General features: G+C 49.8%; 1 protein-coding gene across 1 annotated transcript in view; it reads right to left on the bottom strand.

Annotated features, from left to right (window-relative positions):
• LOC133354973 (uncharacterized) overlaps positions 1-11,709 on the bottom strand; it is a 45,328-nt gene extending 33,619 nt beyond the window's left edge. Inside the window, exons 1-2 of the mRNA XM_061572208.1 lie at positions 11,438-11,709; positions 6,618-6,805 (exon numbers count right to left, since the gene is read on the bottom strand). Coding sequence (XP_061428192.1) covers positions 6,618-6,805; positions 11,438-11,490 — 241 coding nt within the window. The 5' untranslated portion in view covers positions 11,491-11,709. The remainder of the gene's footprint in view (positions 1-6,617; positions 6,806-11,437) is intronic.
• Positions 11,710-15,597: the final 3,888 nt, after the last annotated feature.

The raw sequence follows: 15,597 nt of genomic DNA, 5'->3' as shown, positions 1-15,597 counted from the left end.
ACATCTGGCTCGCGGTGCACCAGCATTTAAGAAAGCAGCCCGATACTCCTGAGACACTGCTCCAGAGTTTGGTTTTGTGTTAAACTCCTACTAATCTAGCTGAATATTTCGCTATGTTATATATATGAACTCACAGAAGGCTATGTGGCTGATGGGATTTTGAAAAAAAAACACCTGTATTTTTTTTGCCGAAGGGACAGATATGAGGAGGACGGGTAGGTGTGGTGGCTGCTTAGTTATTTTGTTACCACCCAACGCTCGTTTGTGCGTGAGACACTTTGGCCCTTATTTTTTAACAAAACGTAACAATGGATGCTCGACAATGGGGGGGGGGACACGCTTTGTTCGCAGTCACACAGCATTCTGTCAGTTAGCAGGTGGATTAGGTAACTGAGGAGTTACAGAGGGATTTCCACGACCGTGTTTATTTTATCGGAAAATGGTGTGAATGGACTGAATGAAGGACCTGGAAGAAAGGGAGCTGGACTTTTCACCTCTAAGGTTGAAAGAGGAGCCAGAGCAGGCTCTGTTGTTTATGGGCGGCAGAGAGCATTGCCTAACAGCCTCTTGACAGCCCAACGGATCACACGCAGTAAACTCTAATGGCGGTTTACTCTTTCCATATGAATTACGTATGTACGTACATACGTATGTTCAACTTCTTTAACACCGTAATAGGAGGTGTGGGGAAGGACAACAAACTAAACACAAAACACTGTTTTGAATAAATGCGTTTTCTATCTAGATTTAAAAGTGCATAGCTCCAATGGCTTCCTAACATCGGAAGGAGGAGCATTCATTGACCTTAACCTATCCTCCACCTGCAGCGTATGGCCTGTTTAAATCAGCTGGACAGACTAGCACATTGCTCTAACGTAGTGCAGCATCCACAGAATATCTCGGCATGGAGCTGTGAGGGAAAACTCAGGAATTTCAACAAATCTGGCCCTCAACCAATCACCACTGCCGCCCGCTGGACACCCTGACCCCCTTGCACAACGCGCAGCCCCATAAGCTCCTCGCCACTCAGCTCCCCATCCAGCAGCCCACACGAGTGACCCCGAGCCGAGCCCCCACCCCTCCTGCGTCGCCACTCCCACAGTTTACAGAGACAAGACATTATTCACCTGCCACGGCGATAAACAGCTGGACAAAAATTTTGTACCGAGTTGCAGATTTACAGTGCTTGAATGCGTATTGGCTCAAATGTATCGATGTCTTAAAATATGCCTGGGGGTGGGGTGGCAGTGGGGGGGAGGAAGGGGAATCTCAAAAAATAAATCAACAGCCATTGGCTACACGGAAAGGAAAACGAAACGGCGCATTGCTTTCCAGAGGTTCAAGGGGGGAATAAATCGGATGGTGAGATTTTGAAGAAGGAAGCGCGACCGTATGGGATTGTAGCCCATCAAGAGCGAGGGCCCTGCCCGAGGAGGTTGGTTCTGGAATGGCCCTGAGGCCAAATAAGTTGAGACTGGAAACAGAAGGGGGAGCCTGAGGAAGCTGGTTGTAATCACCAGCGAAATGTCACGGTACTCAAATTAGAAACGTTGTGGGTTTACTCTCCAACACACCAGGTTGCTAAAGTCGTAACTAATTGGCACGTTTTGATTCGTGACAAACCTTACTAATTGGCTGTGTCGAGTGGTGGTGGGTTAACGACACATTTATATTTTCGCGATCTAACCCATACAACCTTTATTGTGATTAATTTTGGTCACGAAAGCATACGCGTTAAACTAAGGGAGATCATTTCCAATATGTTCACTCAACATTTGGAGACATCTGTTGGAGGGACACAACGGGAAAACATGAGCGTGTGTGTGTGTACCCAGGCCAGGTGTTCCCGATGGGCAGCGGTAGTGCACTGGTTAGCACACTGTGCTACAAACCCGGAGACCCAGGTCCGATTCCTGCTCACGGTCACCATCAGTAACGAGTATCTGAACTGGTCCTGGGCCTCCCCTATGTCAACTCGGTCTCAAAATTAGTGCCTGGTGTGGTATGTAAACCTCTCCAATGGGGAGACAAAGGCGGCCTGGCGTAAGTGCTGGCTACCACTTCCGCTTCAAGGGTACTCGCTAACAGTACATGCCCCAAAAGTCTCTTAAGGCTATATGGGGGGTCTTTGTCTTTGGTATTCCCATATAGATAGAAATAGATGGAGATTAACCCACTTGCTGTACTGCCATAGCCTGGTAAGTCAGGAGACGGTGACCTCGACACCCACGGGATGGGAGATACATGAAATGTTTGTGTGATCCGCTAACCCCTGCCTCCACAGTGCTGGATTACAGGCACGTGCCACCACCACAAAAACATACAGGACAATGTTAAACGTAAAAAAGTAACCTCTCGATTATCTGTGGGCGTATTACCCGGGTTGGAGATTTACTGTGCTTATGAAAAAATAAAGTAAAAAATGAATGTTCTAGAATATATATTTTAGTTTTGTGAAAACTAGGATTCATATCCAAAACAAACTGTAAACTTTTTAAAATTTTACCAGGTAAGGCCCACTGGGCAATGTAGCTCTTTTTCAGAAGCGACCTGGTCACAAATGATAGCTCAACGAAGTGGCTTATCACGTGGCCATTTATAGCAGATAAATACACTAAATGCATGTTCATTATAAATGTCGAGGGGGAAACCTGAGGATCCGGAGAAAAACCCACGTGAAAACGGGGAGAACATGCAAACTCCAAATATACAGCAGGTGTCAGGATCAAGCACACGACCTCCTGCATACCAGGCAAGATAGTTAACATCTCGTCACAGAGAGCGTCCTGCCCTCTAACATCAGAAGTCCTCCAGCATTGATTCAAGTAAGCCTGACTGCTGAGACTGCATGTTTTGCTCGTTTACCTAAAAAAGCCTCACCGAGTCTCAACAGATAGGAGGGTCCTGCCAGGTTTTTGATGTAGGGGTGATGTTGCTGCTGCTGCTGTGTGATCCCAATAGAGTAATGCGCACCCACACAGACCAGGGGGAGAACATACAAACTCCGCATAAAAGGCGCCGTAGTCAGTAATAAAACCCAGGTGCGCCATCCTGCCGCCCAAACGTCGAAACACGGCCCAGAGTTTGCTTGTGTTGAAGCAATGCTACTGAGACGTTTCTTCATGTGGAGGGGCACTATGGGCTTATTTGTTTTGGATATATTATGAGCTGCTATTCACTTCTTGCAAGGTCAGCGACTAAACACAGCAAACATCTCGCTCAGTAAACGTAAACAGCTACTTTGTATTTTTCGGGTGCCAAGCTGCATTGAAACGTGTTTTCGGATTTTTCTCTCGTGTTTAACACTTTACCATACCTAATGTGTTTTCAGAGAATAATGACCTCATTCTGGGTTTTCTTTTATTATATGCCAGTTTACACTTGCTTAGCAATATCCACGTGTATATTTAAATTGGGGTACCCCTCCCATATCACCCCGGGCAATCGAGAGTCCACTCGTGAACTTGAGACAGGAAGTCTGTCTCTACGCCCACCAACACGTTAGGATGTTGAAAACAATAACCTGTAGCTCTCTGCACACTGGCGACTCCCGCAACCTATAATGTGTACGACGTACGTTCTGACGGTAATACCTTCAACGGGAACAAGTCAGGTGCGTGGGTTAACAAGGAGCGGAGGCTACGGACCAATGCTGCTAGGCATTCTGCCGACCTTGATGAAGTACATCGGAGACGAAATGCGGCTGAGCTTGAGCAGCTGTCTCAGCCGAGACGGGTATTGTTCAAGTGAGCGATCCTTTCCAAAGTAAAATAAGCAGGCAATATAAGCCTGATGAAATATGATAAGAATAGGTTTTACCCTTTCTGGCAATAAAACAGGTGTTATGATATTCAAACACCAAATAGACAAATCATACTTGTGGCAAAACATGAAAGCAAACATGCTACGATAATGTACGCATTGCCTTTGAAACTGATTGGCCTACACCAGAGACAGTCCTCCTTGTGGCCTAGTCTCACCACCAGTGTTCGACCAGAGAACGCCAACAGGCGAACAGTATAACGACAATGCAAGCATCAGAACACTTATAAGTGAGCTATAATTTTTTTGCCAAAAAAATCCCATAGATATAAACAATATGCCTCCATCACGTATCTATCTCATCAGCCATACGGCCTTCTGTGAGTGCATAATTTTTTGCAGCATTGGTTCAACACGGGCAAACTCTGGACCGGTTTTAACATTCAGTGAGTAGACTTAATGTTATTTATCGTGCGTGGGGGGATATATTCAATGAAGGAGGTTATCATATTACGTATAGTCTCCACAATGACGCCAATTATTATTGTCTTATGCATTACTTTCCAAAGGTTTCTTAAACTCGATATGCAACCTTATTTGCAAAGAATGTCCGTACTTTGCAGATTTCAGTAACTTGCAAAAACTGGAAAAATAAAAACCCTTTAACCATCCAAGAGAAGATTTGCCTCCTGGTCAGTATTTGTTGCAAATGAATCGATAAAGAAGCACAACCGATTTCTTGCAAAGGAATATTTAGTGAAATTGTTTGATTATATTGCACAAAGACAAAGATCCCCCATATATCCTTAACAGACTGTTGTGGAAAGTGCTATTAACGAGCACTTATGAAGGCCAGAAAAGCACACAAGGGGGTGAGTGGCCAGCTCCACGCCCAGCCGCCTTTGTCTCTCTAGTGGCGATGTTTTTACACATCGTACTAGATATTCAATTGAGGCTGAGTCGATCTAGGGAAGGCCCAGGACCGGTTCAGATAATCGTCACAGGTGTGATCACCGTGAGTGGGAATCGAACTCGGGTCGCCGGGTTCGTAGCACAGCACGCTAACCTCTGCACTTCCACTCCGTGGCCCTCTAGCACATCAAGGCTGTGCCGGGTCTACAAAGTGCCGTGGCACTTCGGAGTGCGTACTTCATTTACATTCCAACTCGTAAACGCACAGACAAAACAAGGCAGGACAGCACAGGAAACTGCAAGACTGAAAACTAGACAGCAGACAGACAGATCAACAGATACACATATAAATAAATGGCAGGTTTGGTTCAGAATGAATGCTTCAGATAACAAGCCGGTTTGGATAAGAATTAAGTGCTGTCGAATAGCACCACAACAAACAAGAAAAGGAAATAAAGTCTGCAGACCCAGTATGTGCGTAATAATAATATCGCAATTAATCACAAAAGTAATATTCATCGCCTGGTCCCTACACTGTGGGATGAAGCCTCTCCTCATGCCATGTCAGTCGTTGGGGATTGTTTGACCGTACTTCACCACGCAGGCTTGGGCGAGTTGGTGAAGTAGAGGCCATCAGCGGTCTATTAATCACACGCCACTGATGTAGCCATAACCACTTATGGATCTCAAATAGCCAGGTTCTTGGCTCAGTGCACTAACCGCTGCGCCACCGCTCCCCCCCCTCGGATTGTGAGTGTATGTTGCTGTTGTTGCGAACCGTGGTTATGCAACGCGGGCAAATCAACAACACGTGAGCGATTGTAACGCGATCGATCATAACGCGAGCGATCATACCGTGAGGCATCATAGCGCGAGCCATCATGGCAGCGATTGATCATAAAGCAGGCAATCGTAACGCGAGCGATTGTGGCAGCGGGTGATCGTGGCAGCGAGAGATGGTGGCGCGATAGATTGTGGTCGCGAGAGATCATGGCAGTGAGAGATTGTCATGCGAGCGATCGTAACAGAGTGGGCGAGCAATCAGGGCTTCGCTTCGCATGAACCAGACGGAAAATGTAATTTTTTGTGCAATTGTTAGTGAAAATGTGACGATCGATCTCTTCGCTAACAACGACAGGAAACGCTGGCCGTACTTTTTTCAGCCGTGTCGTCAAGGTGTGTAGCTCTTGAATGTCCTCAGTTTCAGAGAAGGGCTTAGTGGAGTTGCACAGGTCCATCCTACATTGTGTATGCACTAGAAAACTAAACAATTTTTTATTTCACCAGATAAGGCCCTCTGAGCTATATAGCTCTTTTTCAGAAGCGACCTGGCAACAAATGATAGCTCAACAAAGTGGAAATCAATGATAGCAGCCAAATACTCTTGTTTTTAAATGTGGAGGGGAAAACCGGAGGGATCAATCCCACGATCTCCTGCATATCAGGCGAGGTAGTGAACATCTCACCACCGTGGCACCCAGGTGTAGCCCTTTTGTCAATCGACTACTAGGTGAGGGCCTCTCCATGCTATTATCATGGAAATGGCGTGAGCATGCTTCCCCACGCTGGTCAGTGCACGTTGGTGAAAGGCATCAGGGCGCCCAGTGACCGGTTCAGACATCACTCGCCACTGAAGTTAGCCATGGATGAGAACTCAGGTTTGGCGGGTTCGTAGTGTACTGGGTTTGACCCGAGCACTCTTGGGTTGCGGCATTCCTGTTCAGGTGTCAGAAATGAATTTTTACTGAGATCTGGTGGTATTGTGTTTAAACTTTATTACAGTATGCTGCACAGTGCTGACAAGAAATAAATCCAAGGCTGGTCTGTACAAACGGTGGCAATCCTACTGACGACGATTATGATGATGATGGTGGTGACCCGTTCTTGACAAAATTCTAATTGTCGCCGAAAACAATGTGTCCAACAACAAATGGCCAACTCACGCTGGAAGAAGGCGCGGGCACGCAGGTACCCCACGCTCAGCCGCAGCACGGACAGCTTGTCCAGCTTGGCAATGGCGGCCGGAGGCAGAGGGAGGGCGGCCGCAAGATCCTCCATCTCCGAGTTGAGGCGGTCCCGGTGCCTCTTGCTGGCATTGTTATGAATGCCTTCGCCTATCAAGAACTTGGGCCTGAGGACGTGCAGACATCAACATGCGGTCAACGGTTGGGGATTTCCATTGCGAACAAACCCTGGCAGATTTTCTCAGTCAACACCAAGTCTATCAAAACTATACAGTTAACTGTAATGAAGCTCAAAGCAACACGGGGACCAAATGTTGACCAAAATAATTTCCTGCTTCCAGAACATAAATGCCAATTCCGCACTGTCTTGGTAAAACACGGACAGGTGGCGATCTGATGACCAACTCAGACTGTGCCGGTCAATACGGGTACGAAGCCACCATATCACTACTACATTTTGTCTTCCTCTTTATTTCTGTTAATTGTACTAATTGTTTTTGCTTTAGTTTTCTGTGAACGTCTCTGTATGTACATAAATTGAACTTGATACTCGCATTTTCAGTGTCTAACTTGGGGGGATCTAGGATGACCAACCTGTCCAGGTTTGACGTGAACAGTCCAGGAATTGGCACCTCTGTGTTCGGGGCAGCAGGAATCGATTTTCACCGAGATCTGGTACTGGTGTTGCGGTGTTGAACTTGTTTAAAGTGCAGTGCTGATAACAGACCTCGGACTCGCCGAGATATACATGCGGGTTTCGTCTGTGGAAAAGGTGGAAATCCGAGGGCGAGCAGTGGGCGCAGTGGTTTTTCACACTGTACTCTGAACCCATGACTAACATCAGTGGTGAGCGATATCTGAACCTGTCCTAGGTGACCACTTCACCAACGAGCACTGACCAGCGTGGTGAAGTATGGTCCAACAACCCCCCCAGGGACTGCCGCAGACTGGGGAAGATTATATGCAGGAGTGGATTGACAAAGGGCTGTTATTATTATACCGGCCGATCCCTGCAGGAGGCATTCTACAGTGCAGTGAAATGCACACACTCTGGTTAGCACAACGAGTTTTTGTCGCTTTCGTGTCCCTGATAATGATGGTGGTGAAGTCCTTACACTGTAGCATGCTGTCGGGGGTGCCTGTGGCGCCCCTCACAACCATTTACGGCCTTCGGCCAGGAAAGTCATGAACAAAAATTGCACACGAACGACGCATTCACACAAGCACCCGATGCTCCGTTTTCAAGTTTTGAAATGAAACATCTTTCAATTGTATTATGTTTTGAATTAGATCATTTTATTTCTTCATTAAAAGCTGATATCATTTTACATCTGGAAGACTTCATTGAAAAGGACATTTCGTGTGAATTTTCTCTCGTCGTTAAGTAGATGGCCTTGCCGGGGGTTCGGTTCGATGCGGACTTTCACCTGTTTGGGATTGCGGGGTCGAGATAAGGCGACATAAAGCTATCCGTGTGAGAAGACCGCCATCAGCAGATCGATTCCAACGTAATCGAACGTCTGTCCCTGCGCATCCGTCGTTCGTGCAGGGGGCGAGTAGATTTGCAGCGCCCCCCGCATAAAAACGACGGAAAGTGCAGCGTTCATCACAGATAGATAAAGTTGTGCACTTAAAAAGAGTATAAGAGTATTATTATTATAATCACAGCATAAACTTTGCTGACGGTAGAGGTGCATGCAACACCTGATTAAGAGCTGCGAGATCCATCGCTGTTCTTGTAAATAAACTTTCAGAAGTACCCGAGCATTCACAACCCTTCACAAATCAACGCACGTTTTAGATGTCAAAAGGGTGAGTGAGCGCGTATTTCAAACGCGGCGTTTACACGGGGTGTAAAACGGCACAATTCGGCAAGCGCTCAAACTTAAGGAGGTTTAAATGCAAGAGGTTGGCGATGCTTCTCAGCCATGAAATGTTGCACTCCGTGCTCTGCAGTTTAACGCTCGTCTGTGCGTGCCACCAAAGGGACACGCATGCAGTAATTTCACTGGCAAAACTATATTTGCACAAGAAAGGACCCAAAGTCCACAGATAACGAAGAAAGGCAAATCATTGTTATGTTCCAGCTGGTACAATGCGACATTGTGACATGCCTCAAGCATCCCCACAGTCAAAGTAAAATGGGAAAAACAAACCCCTAACTGAAGTAATTGTGTGCGGTAATTCCGCAAAAAAATTTTTTCTCGCATACCAACTGAATCAAATCGCAGTATTTTATATAACAAGAGCACAAAGTACTTGACTTAAAAATACACGGTGAGTGTGTAAGTGCTCCTCGTGGACTGCATAATTATTTGTTCTTGATCTCTGTGATTGTGAAATACCGCGATGACTGAATTGCATCTCACGCTCGACTACAAAGTAATTGCACTCAGGTGAAGAAGGCTGTCCTAAGGTGGCAGCTACTCACGAATCAGAGCTGAGCCGGCAACGCTAACCTCCTAGGTTTGAATCTGGGTTCCAGTGAGTCGATGCTCCCTAACAGTCACCAATGACTGCACACATATATATCATTAAACCAGGTGTAAATTCATTCGGCTAAATCCTAGCTATATATATATTAACGTGTCTTCACACACTCACACTCAAGTGAGTCAGAACAGCCGACATGCCACGGCTGCATAGCTCTGAGATTTAAAATGATCGGTTTGGCTGTCATGGGACTAACAATCTCAAAGCAGAGTGTGCTAGAGTGAGACCACTACTTATGTGTGGAATATGAGGGCCACTTGAAATCCTCTGAACATTCTTAGATGCAGCCGTTCTCAGAAAGCAGGTGATGTACTTACTCTGCAATATGTACGGATATATGATTTGCCTCGTGACATTATTCCGAAAGCACAATTAGAATCAGTTGGGAAACAGGACAACAAATATTCTTGAGAGGTAACAACTGATATGTGTCAGTTTAACACGCAGGATTACGAGACCAATATCAGCTATAATACAGTTTTTGGGTTATATCGCGATATAACTAACAAAAACCTGTATTTTGGATAACATGTGTTGCCGTATTTTAAGGGGCCATCCATTTAGTACGGACGCAAAAATCTGTCAAAACCTGACCCTCCCCCCTTCCTGTACGCACGCGTACTTTTTACCCCCCCTACCTGCGAATGTACGCTTGACGCACCCCCCCCCCCCGAATCCTATAGAACGGCCGATATTTAATCCACGCAGAAACGATCATGGATTAATAATATTAACGTGTTTAAGGAAACATGTAGTCCACCGCCGGACTATCTAACTCATTTGAAGGCCAATGTAGACAAATTATTATCGAGGCTTCACCCCCCCCCCCCCACCCCCGTTTCCTATGCGTACATTGTCAGTAGACCCCCCCATACGCAAGCGTACGCATTTGGGTTAACCCCCCCTCCCCCCTCCATGCATACGTACTAAATGGATGGCCCCTAAATGGGAGATTCTGGTTTTAAATATCCCAAAAATATCTATGGGTAACTTATTTGCTTTCTACACAATAGAAAATCTCGATGACTTACACTTGCCAGCCAAATATTAGATGTCATATCCACTAACATGGTTGCAGGGAGTGGTGGCGCAGTGGTTAGCACACCACACTCTGAACCCAGCGAGCCGAGTCTGCTCTCCATCCATCACTATTGTGAGTAATGCGAGAGTGAGTCTGAGTGTGAACTCGCAAGAGCGCGAGGGATGGCGATAGACAGTTGTTGATACAATTATTGAAGATAAGCCACACATGTATGCACTTTATACGTGTTGCTGGATACCACAACCCATCTGATCTGTCACGCACAACTCAGAGCGACACGGTGGGACAGTGGCAACACTTGTGCCTCACAGCAACAAGACCCCGGGTTCGATTTCTGACTCGGGTTGCCTTTGTGGAGTTTGTATGTCCTCCCCCCACCGCTCTGAAATGGGTTCCCTTACAGTTTCCTCCCATAGCTAGAAAATAAAACACACTGTCACTATTATTAGCCAAATATTCCAATGGTAAAACTACAATTGCTTGCGAATTTCCCAGTTGGGAGTACACAAAGCAACATTGCTCCGCACTGTCAACAATTGGCAGGACCCTCCAGAACAAGAGTCTTGGGACTCAGTGAGGCTTTCCTGGGTTAACAAGCGCAATGATAATAAACTCATGATCCCATACCTGTCAATCCATATGCTTTACCCGTATTCTTGTACAGCGAAATTGAGTTTGCAGGTCCATACAGCGTACAGCCGTTTCAATACGGGTAACAACATTTTATTTGTGTTTCTCCCTTGTGATGGGACTTTGTAGGATGAACGTTCAGATTTGTAAGGGCACGGGGTGACCAATAAGGTGTGAATTGGTCTGTAATGAGGTAGGCACTGATAAGGGGTTGACAGGTATGTTGATCCAAGACTTGCCCATCCAAATTCCCAACACAGTACTAGGGAGTACTTACTTGGCTTCCATCACAACAGTGCAGTCCATTCGGTGGGTTCCTGACTGGATGATGGCGAAGACTCTAACGAGTGATGTCAGTACTGACACTGCACGAGCAGTGGACAGCAGTCAACAGCGACGGAGTTAACGGTGATCGCAGTCGAGCGCCGCGCGGCTTAGAGAGCGTACCCAGCGAGGTGGTGGGTGACCTGGAGCCGCTACCACGTCGCTGCGGTGGTCAGCGGCAGCGGCAGCACCCCCACACCCCCACACACCCCCACGCTGGGCTCGTGCTCACGGCACGGGGAGGTTATTGACCATACTTCACCGCACTGGGCCGACTGTTTTACGCCCCCCACTGAAACCCGGCGCTCACCCAAACACGGACGGCTTCTTTCTCTTCCTCGCCGCGTATCTCTCCGCGCTCATGTCCGATGTTTCGAGCTCCCCTCCTGTCTCGCCTCCTCTCCTTCTGCCGTCTGCGCGGCAGCGCCGGTCTCTTTTGCTCTCCGCAGCAGCAGTAGCAAGCAGCGGCTGCTCGTAGCCTCAATCCTCTTCACGCTGCAGCATTGGCCGTGGGAGCGAGAGGCCGTGAGAGAGAGAGAGACAGTGAGTGACAGAGGCCGTGTGAGAGAGACAGTGAGTGAGAGGCCGTGAGAGAGAGACAGTGAGTGAGAGGCCGTGAGAGAGAGAGAGACAGTGAGTGACAGAGGCCGTGTGAGAGAGACAGTGAGTGACAGAGGCCGTGTGAGAGAGACAGTGAGTGAGAGGCCGTGAGAGAGAGAGAGACAGTGAGTGACAGAGGCCGTGAGAGAGAGACAGTGAGTGAGAGACCGTGAGAGAGACAGAGGCCGTGAGTGAGAGACCGTGAGAGAGAGACAGTGAGTGAGAGACCGTGAGAGAGACAGAGGCCGTGAGTGAGAGGCCGTGTGAGAGAGACAGTGAGTGAGAGACCGTGAGAGAGACAGAGGCCGTGAGTGAGAGACCGTGAGAGAGAGACAGTGAGTGAGAGACCGTGAGAGAGACAGAGGCCGTGAGTGAGAGGCCGTGTGAGAGAGTGTGACAGAGGCCGTGAGAGAGACAGAGGCCGTGAGTGAGAGACCGTGTGAGAGAGACAGTGAGTGAGAGACCGTGAGAGAGACAGAGGCCGTGAGTGAGAGGCCGTGTGAGAGAGTGTGACAGAGGCCGTGAGAGAGACAGAGGCCGTGAGTGAGAGACCGTGAGAGAGAGACAGTGAGTGAGAGACCGTGAGAGAGACAGAGGCCGTGAGTGAGAGACCGTGTGAGAGAGTGTGACAGAGGCCGTGAGAGAGACAGAGGCCGTGAGTGAGAGGCCGTGTGAGAGAGACAGTGAGTGAGAGACCGTGAGAGAGACAGAGGCCGTGAGTGAGAGACCGTGAGAGAGAGACAGTGAGTGAGAGACCGTGAGAGAGACAGAGGCCGTGAGTGAGAGGCCGTGTGAGAGAGTGTGACAGAGGCCGTGAGAGAGACAGAGGCCGTGAGTGAGAGACCGTGAGAGAGAGACAGTGAGTGAGAGACCGTGAGAGAGACAGAGGCCGTGAGTGAGAGACCGTGTGAGAGAGTGTGACAGAGGCCGTGAGAGAGACAGAGGCCGTGAGTGAGAGGCCGTGTGAGAGAGACAGTGAGTGAGAGACCGTGAGAGAGACAGAGGCCGTGAGTGAGAGACCGTGAGAGAGAGACAGTGAGTGAGAGACCGTGAGAGAGACAGAGGCCGTGAGTGAGAGGCCGTGTGAGAGAGTGTGACAGAGGCCGTGTGAGAGAGACAGAGGCCGTGAGTGAGAGGCCGTGAGAGAGGGAGAGACTGTGCGAGTGAGAGAGCCCGTGTGAGTGCTTGCTGCGCCGGGCCGTGCGATCTCGTCTGCGTTGAGTTGTGAGCCACTGAGCCCCCCCCGTGTCGCGGGTTGTGTGTTTGTCTCGAGCCTGCGGAGTCTCCTCCTCCACCCTCCCCCCACCACCGCCTCTGGCCACAGCGGCTGGGCGGGGGGACTACCGCTGCTGCCGCTGTCAGGCGTGGTGGTGGTGGCGATGGGGTTGCGTGGTGGTGGTGGCGATGGGGTTGCGTGGTGGTGGTGGCGATGGGGTTGTGTGGTGGTGGTGGTGGCGATGGGGTTGTGTGGTGGTGGTGGTGGCGATGGGGTTGCGTGGTGGTGGTGGCGATGGGGTTGCGTGGTGGTGGTGGCGATGGGGTTGCGTGGTGGTGGTGGCGATGGGGTTGTGTGGTGGTGGTGGTGGCGATGGGGTTGTGTGGTGGTGGTGGTGGCGATGGGGTTGTGTGGTGGTGGTGGTGGCGATGGGGTTGTGTGGTGGTGGTGGTGGCGATGGGGTTGTGGTGGTGGTGGTGGTGGCGATGGGGTTGGTGTGGTGGTGGTGGGGCGATGGGGTGTGTGTGGTGGTGGTGGCGATGGGGTTGTGTGGTGGTGGTGGTGGCGATGGGGTTGTGTGGTGGTGGTGGTGGCGATGGGGTTGTGTGGTGGTGGTGGTGGCGATGGGGTTGTGTGGTGGTGGTGGTGGCGATGGGGTTGTGTGGTGGTGGTGGCGATGGGGTTGTGTGGTGGTGGTGGTGGTGGCGATGGGGTTGTGTGGTGGTGGTGGTGGCGATGGGGTTGTGTGGTGGTGGTGGTGGCGATGGGGTTGTGTGGTGGTGGTGGTGGCGATGGGGTTGTGTGGTGGTGGTGGTGGCGATGGGGTTGTGTGGTGGTGGTGGTGGTGGCGATGGGGTTGTGTGGTGGTGGTGGTGGCGATGGGGTTGTGTGGTGGTGGTGGTGGCGATGGGGTTGTGTGGTGTGGTGGTGGTGGCGATGGGGTGGTGTGGTGGTGGTGGTGGCGATGGGGTTGTGTGGTGGTGGCGATGGGGTTGTGTGGTGGTGGTGGTGGCGATGGGGTTGTGTGGTGGTGGTGGTGGCGATGGGGTTGTGTGGTGGTGTTGGTGGTGGCGATGGGGTTGTGTGGTGGTGGTGGTGGTGGCGATGGGGTTGTGTGGTGGTGGTGGTGGTGGCGATGGGGTTGTGTGGTGGTGGTGGTGGTGGTGGCGATGGGGTTGTGTGGTGGTGGTGGCGATGGGGTTGTGTGGTGGTGGTGGCGATGGGGTTGTGTGGTGGTGGTGGTGGTGGCGATGGGGTTGTGTGGTGGTGGTGGTGGTGGTGGCGATGGGGTTGTGTGGTGGTGGTGGCGATGGGGTTGTGTGGTGGTGGTGGTGGTGGTGGCGATGGGGTTGTGTGGTGGTGGTGGCGCTGGGGTTGTGTGGTGGTGGTGGTGGCGTTGGGGTTGTGTGGTGGTGGTGGCGATGGGGTTGTGTGGTGGTGGTGGTGGCGTTGTGTGGTGGTGGTGGTGGCGATGGGGTTGTGTGGTGGTGGCGATGGGGTTGTGTGGTGGTGGCGATGGGGTTGTGTGGTGGTGGTGGTGGCGTTGGGGTTGTGTGGTGGGGTCACCAGGCCAAGAGGGATTTGTTTCGAGGGCTTTTCCTCGCCCCCCCCCCCCCCCCCCGGCATTCACCACCACGCTCAGGTTTCGTAAGCGGTAGTTGCGCACGCACATCGCATTCAGCAACACTCACACACACTTCACGATTACACTTTGTTTTGTACCAGGTACGGCCCACTGAGCTGCTCTATTCAGTAGTTCTTTTTCAGAAGCGACCTGCCTATCACAAGCGATAGCCCAACGAAGTGGCTCGTCATTATATGTACATTCATATCAGCAGCCAAAGATTCTAAACGCGTGGTGATGTTGATTTTACATGTGGAGGGGAAAAACCGGAGGACCCGGAGAAGAATCCACGCGACCACGGGGAGAGAGAGAGGCGCAAACTCCGAATGTTACAGCAGTCAATGACCGGGATCGAACCCACGGTCTGCTGTCTACCAGGCGCGGTAGTCAACATCTCGGAATCGTGGCGCTGCAAAGGCGCAGCTCTGCAACTGCCTGCTGCTGGTGGGAAGGGCCTCCTCGTAACTTTAGAGGGCTCTTGGAGAGTATGTGGTCTACTCGTCCACGCTGACATTAAAAGATTTGGGCGTACGGACCAGGGGCGCAACTCCCTGTTTCAAGGGGAGGGGGGCTACGCATGATCCGACTGTGGCCCCCCTCCTCTCTCCCGACTCACTTTTACTGAAATAGCGACTATGGATGTTTTTAACCCCGTACACAATAATATGTTAGGCAATATCTATATATAACATTTTAGTTTCACCGTGTTTTGGGTTTAAAGGAAGACAGTCTCACAGCGATAATATTGATAACATTTAAAGGTACAATAGTCACGAGTTCTCGTGCGTCTTGCTTTCATGCCCAAGTCGGTGAGCCAGCGAGCCTGGTGGTGCTCAGCAACAAACACCGGCAGTTTGACGCTTTGTGTATTTTCTGAAATATGTTTTATTTAATTTGTAACAATGTTTTTTGGCATTTATGGTTAATTGTTGGAACATTATTTTTGGATAAAAATATTCTTAACATTTTTTTTATTTGTTTATCTGTTGATTCGAGGCCCCCTTGTGGCCGACTGGGCCCCGATGCGTCA

The sequence above is a fragment of the Lethenteron reissneri genome, chromosome 6, assembly GCF_015708825.2.
Source record: "Lethenteron reissneri isolate LAM-NWPU_2019-01 chromosome 6, ASM1570882v1, whole genome shotgun sequence".
Lineage (NCBI taxonomy): Eukaryota > Metazoa > Chordata > Hyperoartia > Petromyzontiformes > Petromyzontidae > Lethenteron > Lethenteron reissneri.
Note: the sequence above shows the minus strand (reverse complement) of the source record. Positions and strands in the feature narration are given on the sequence as shown.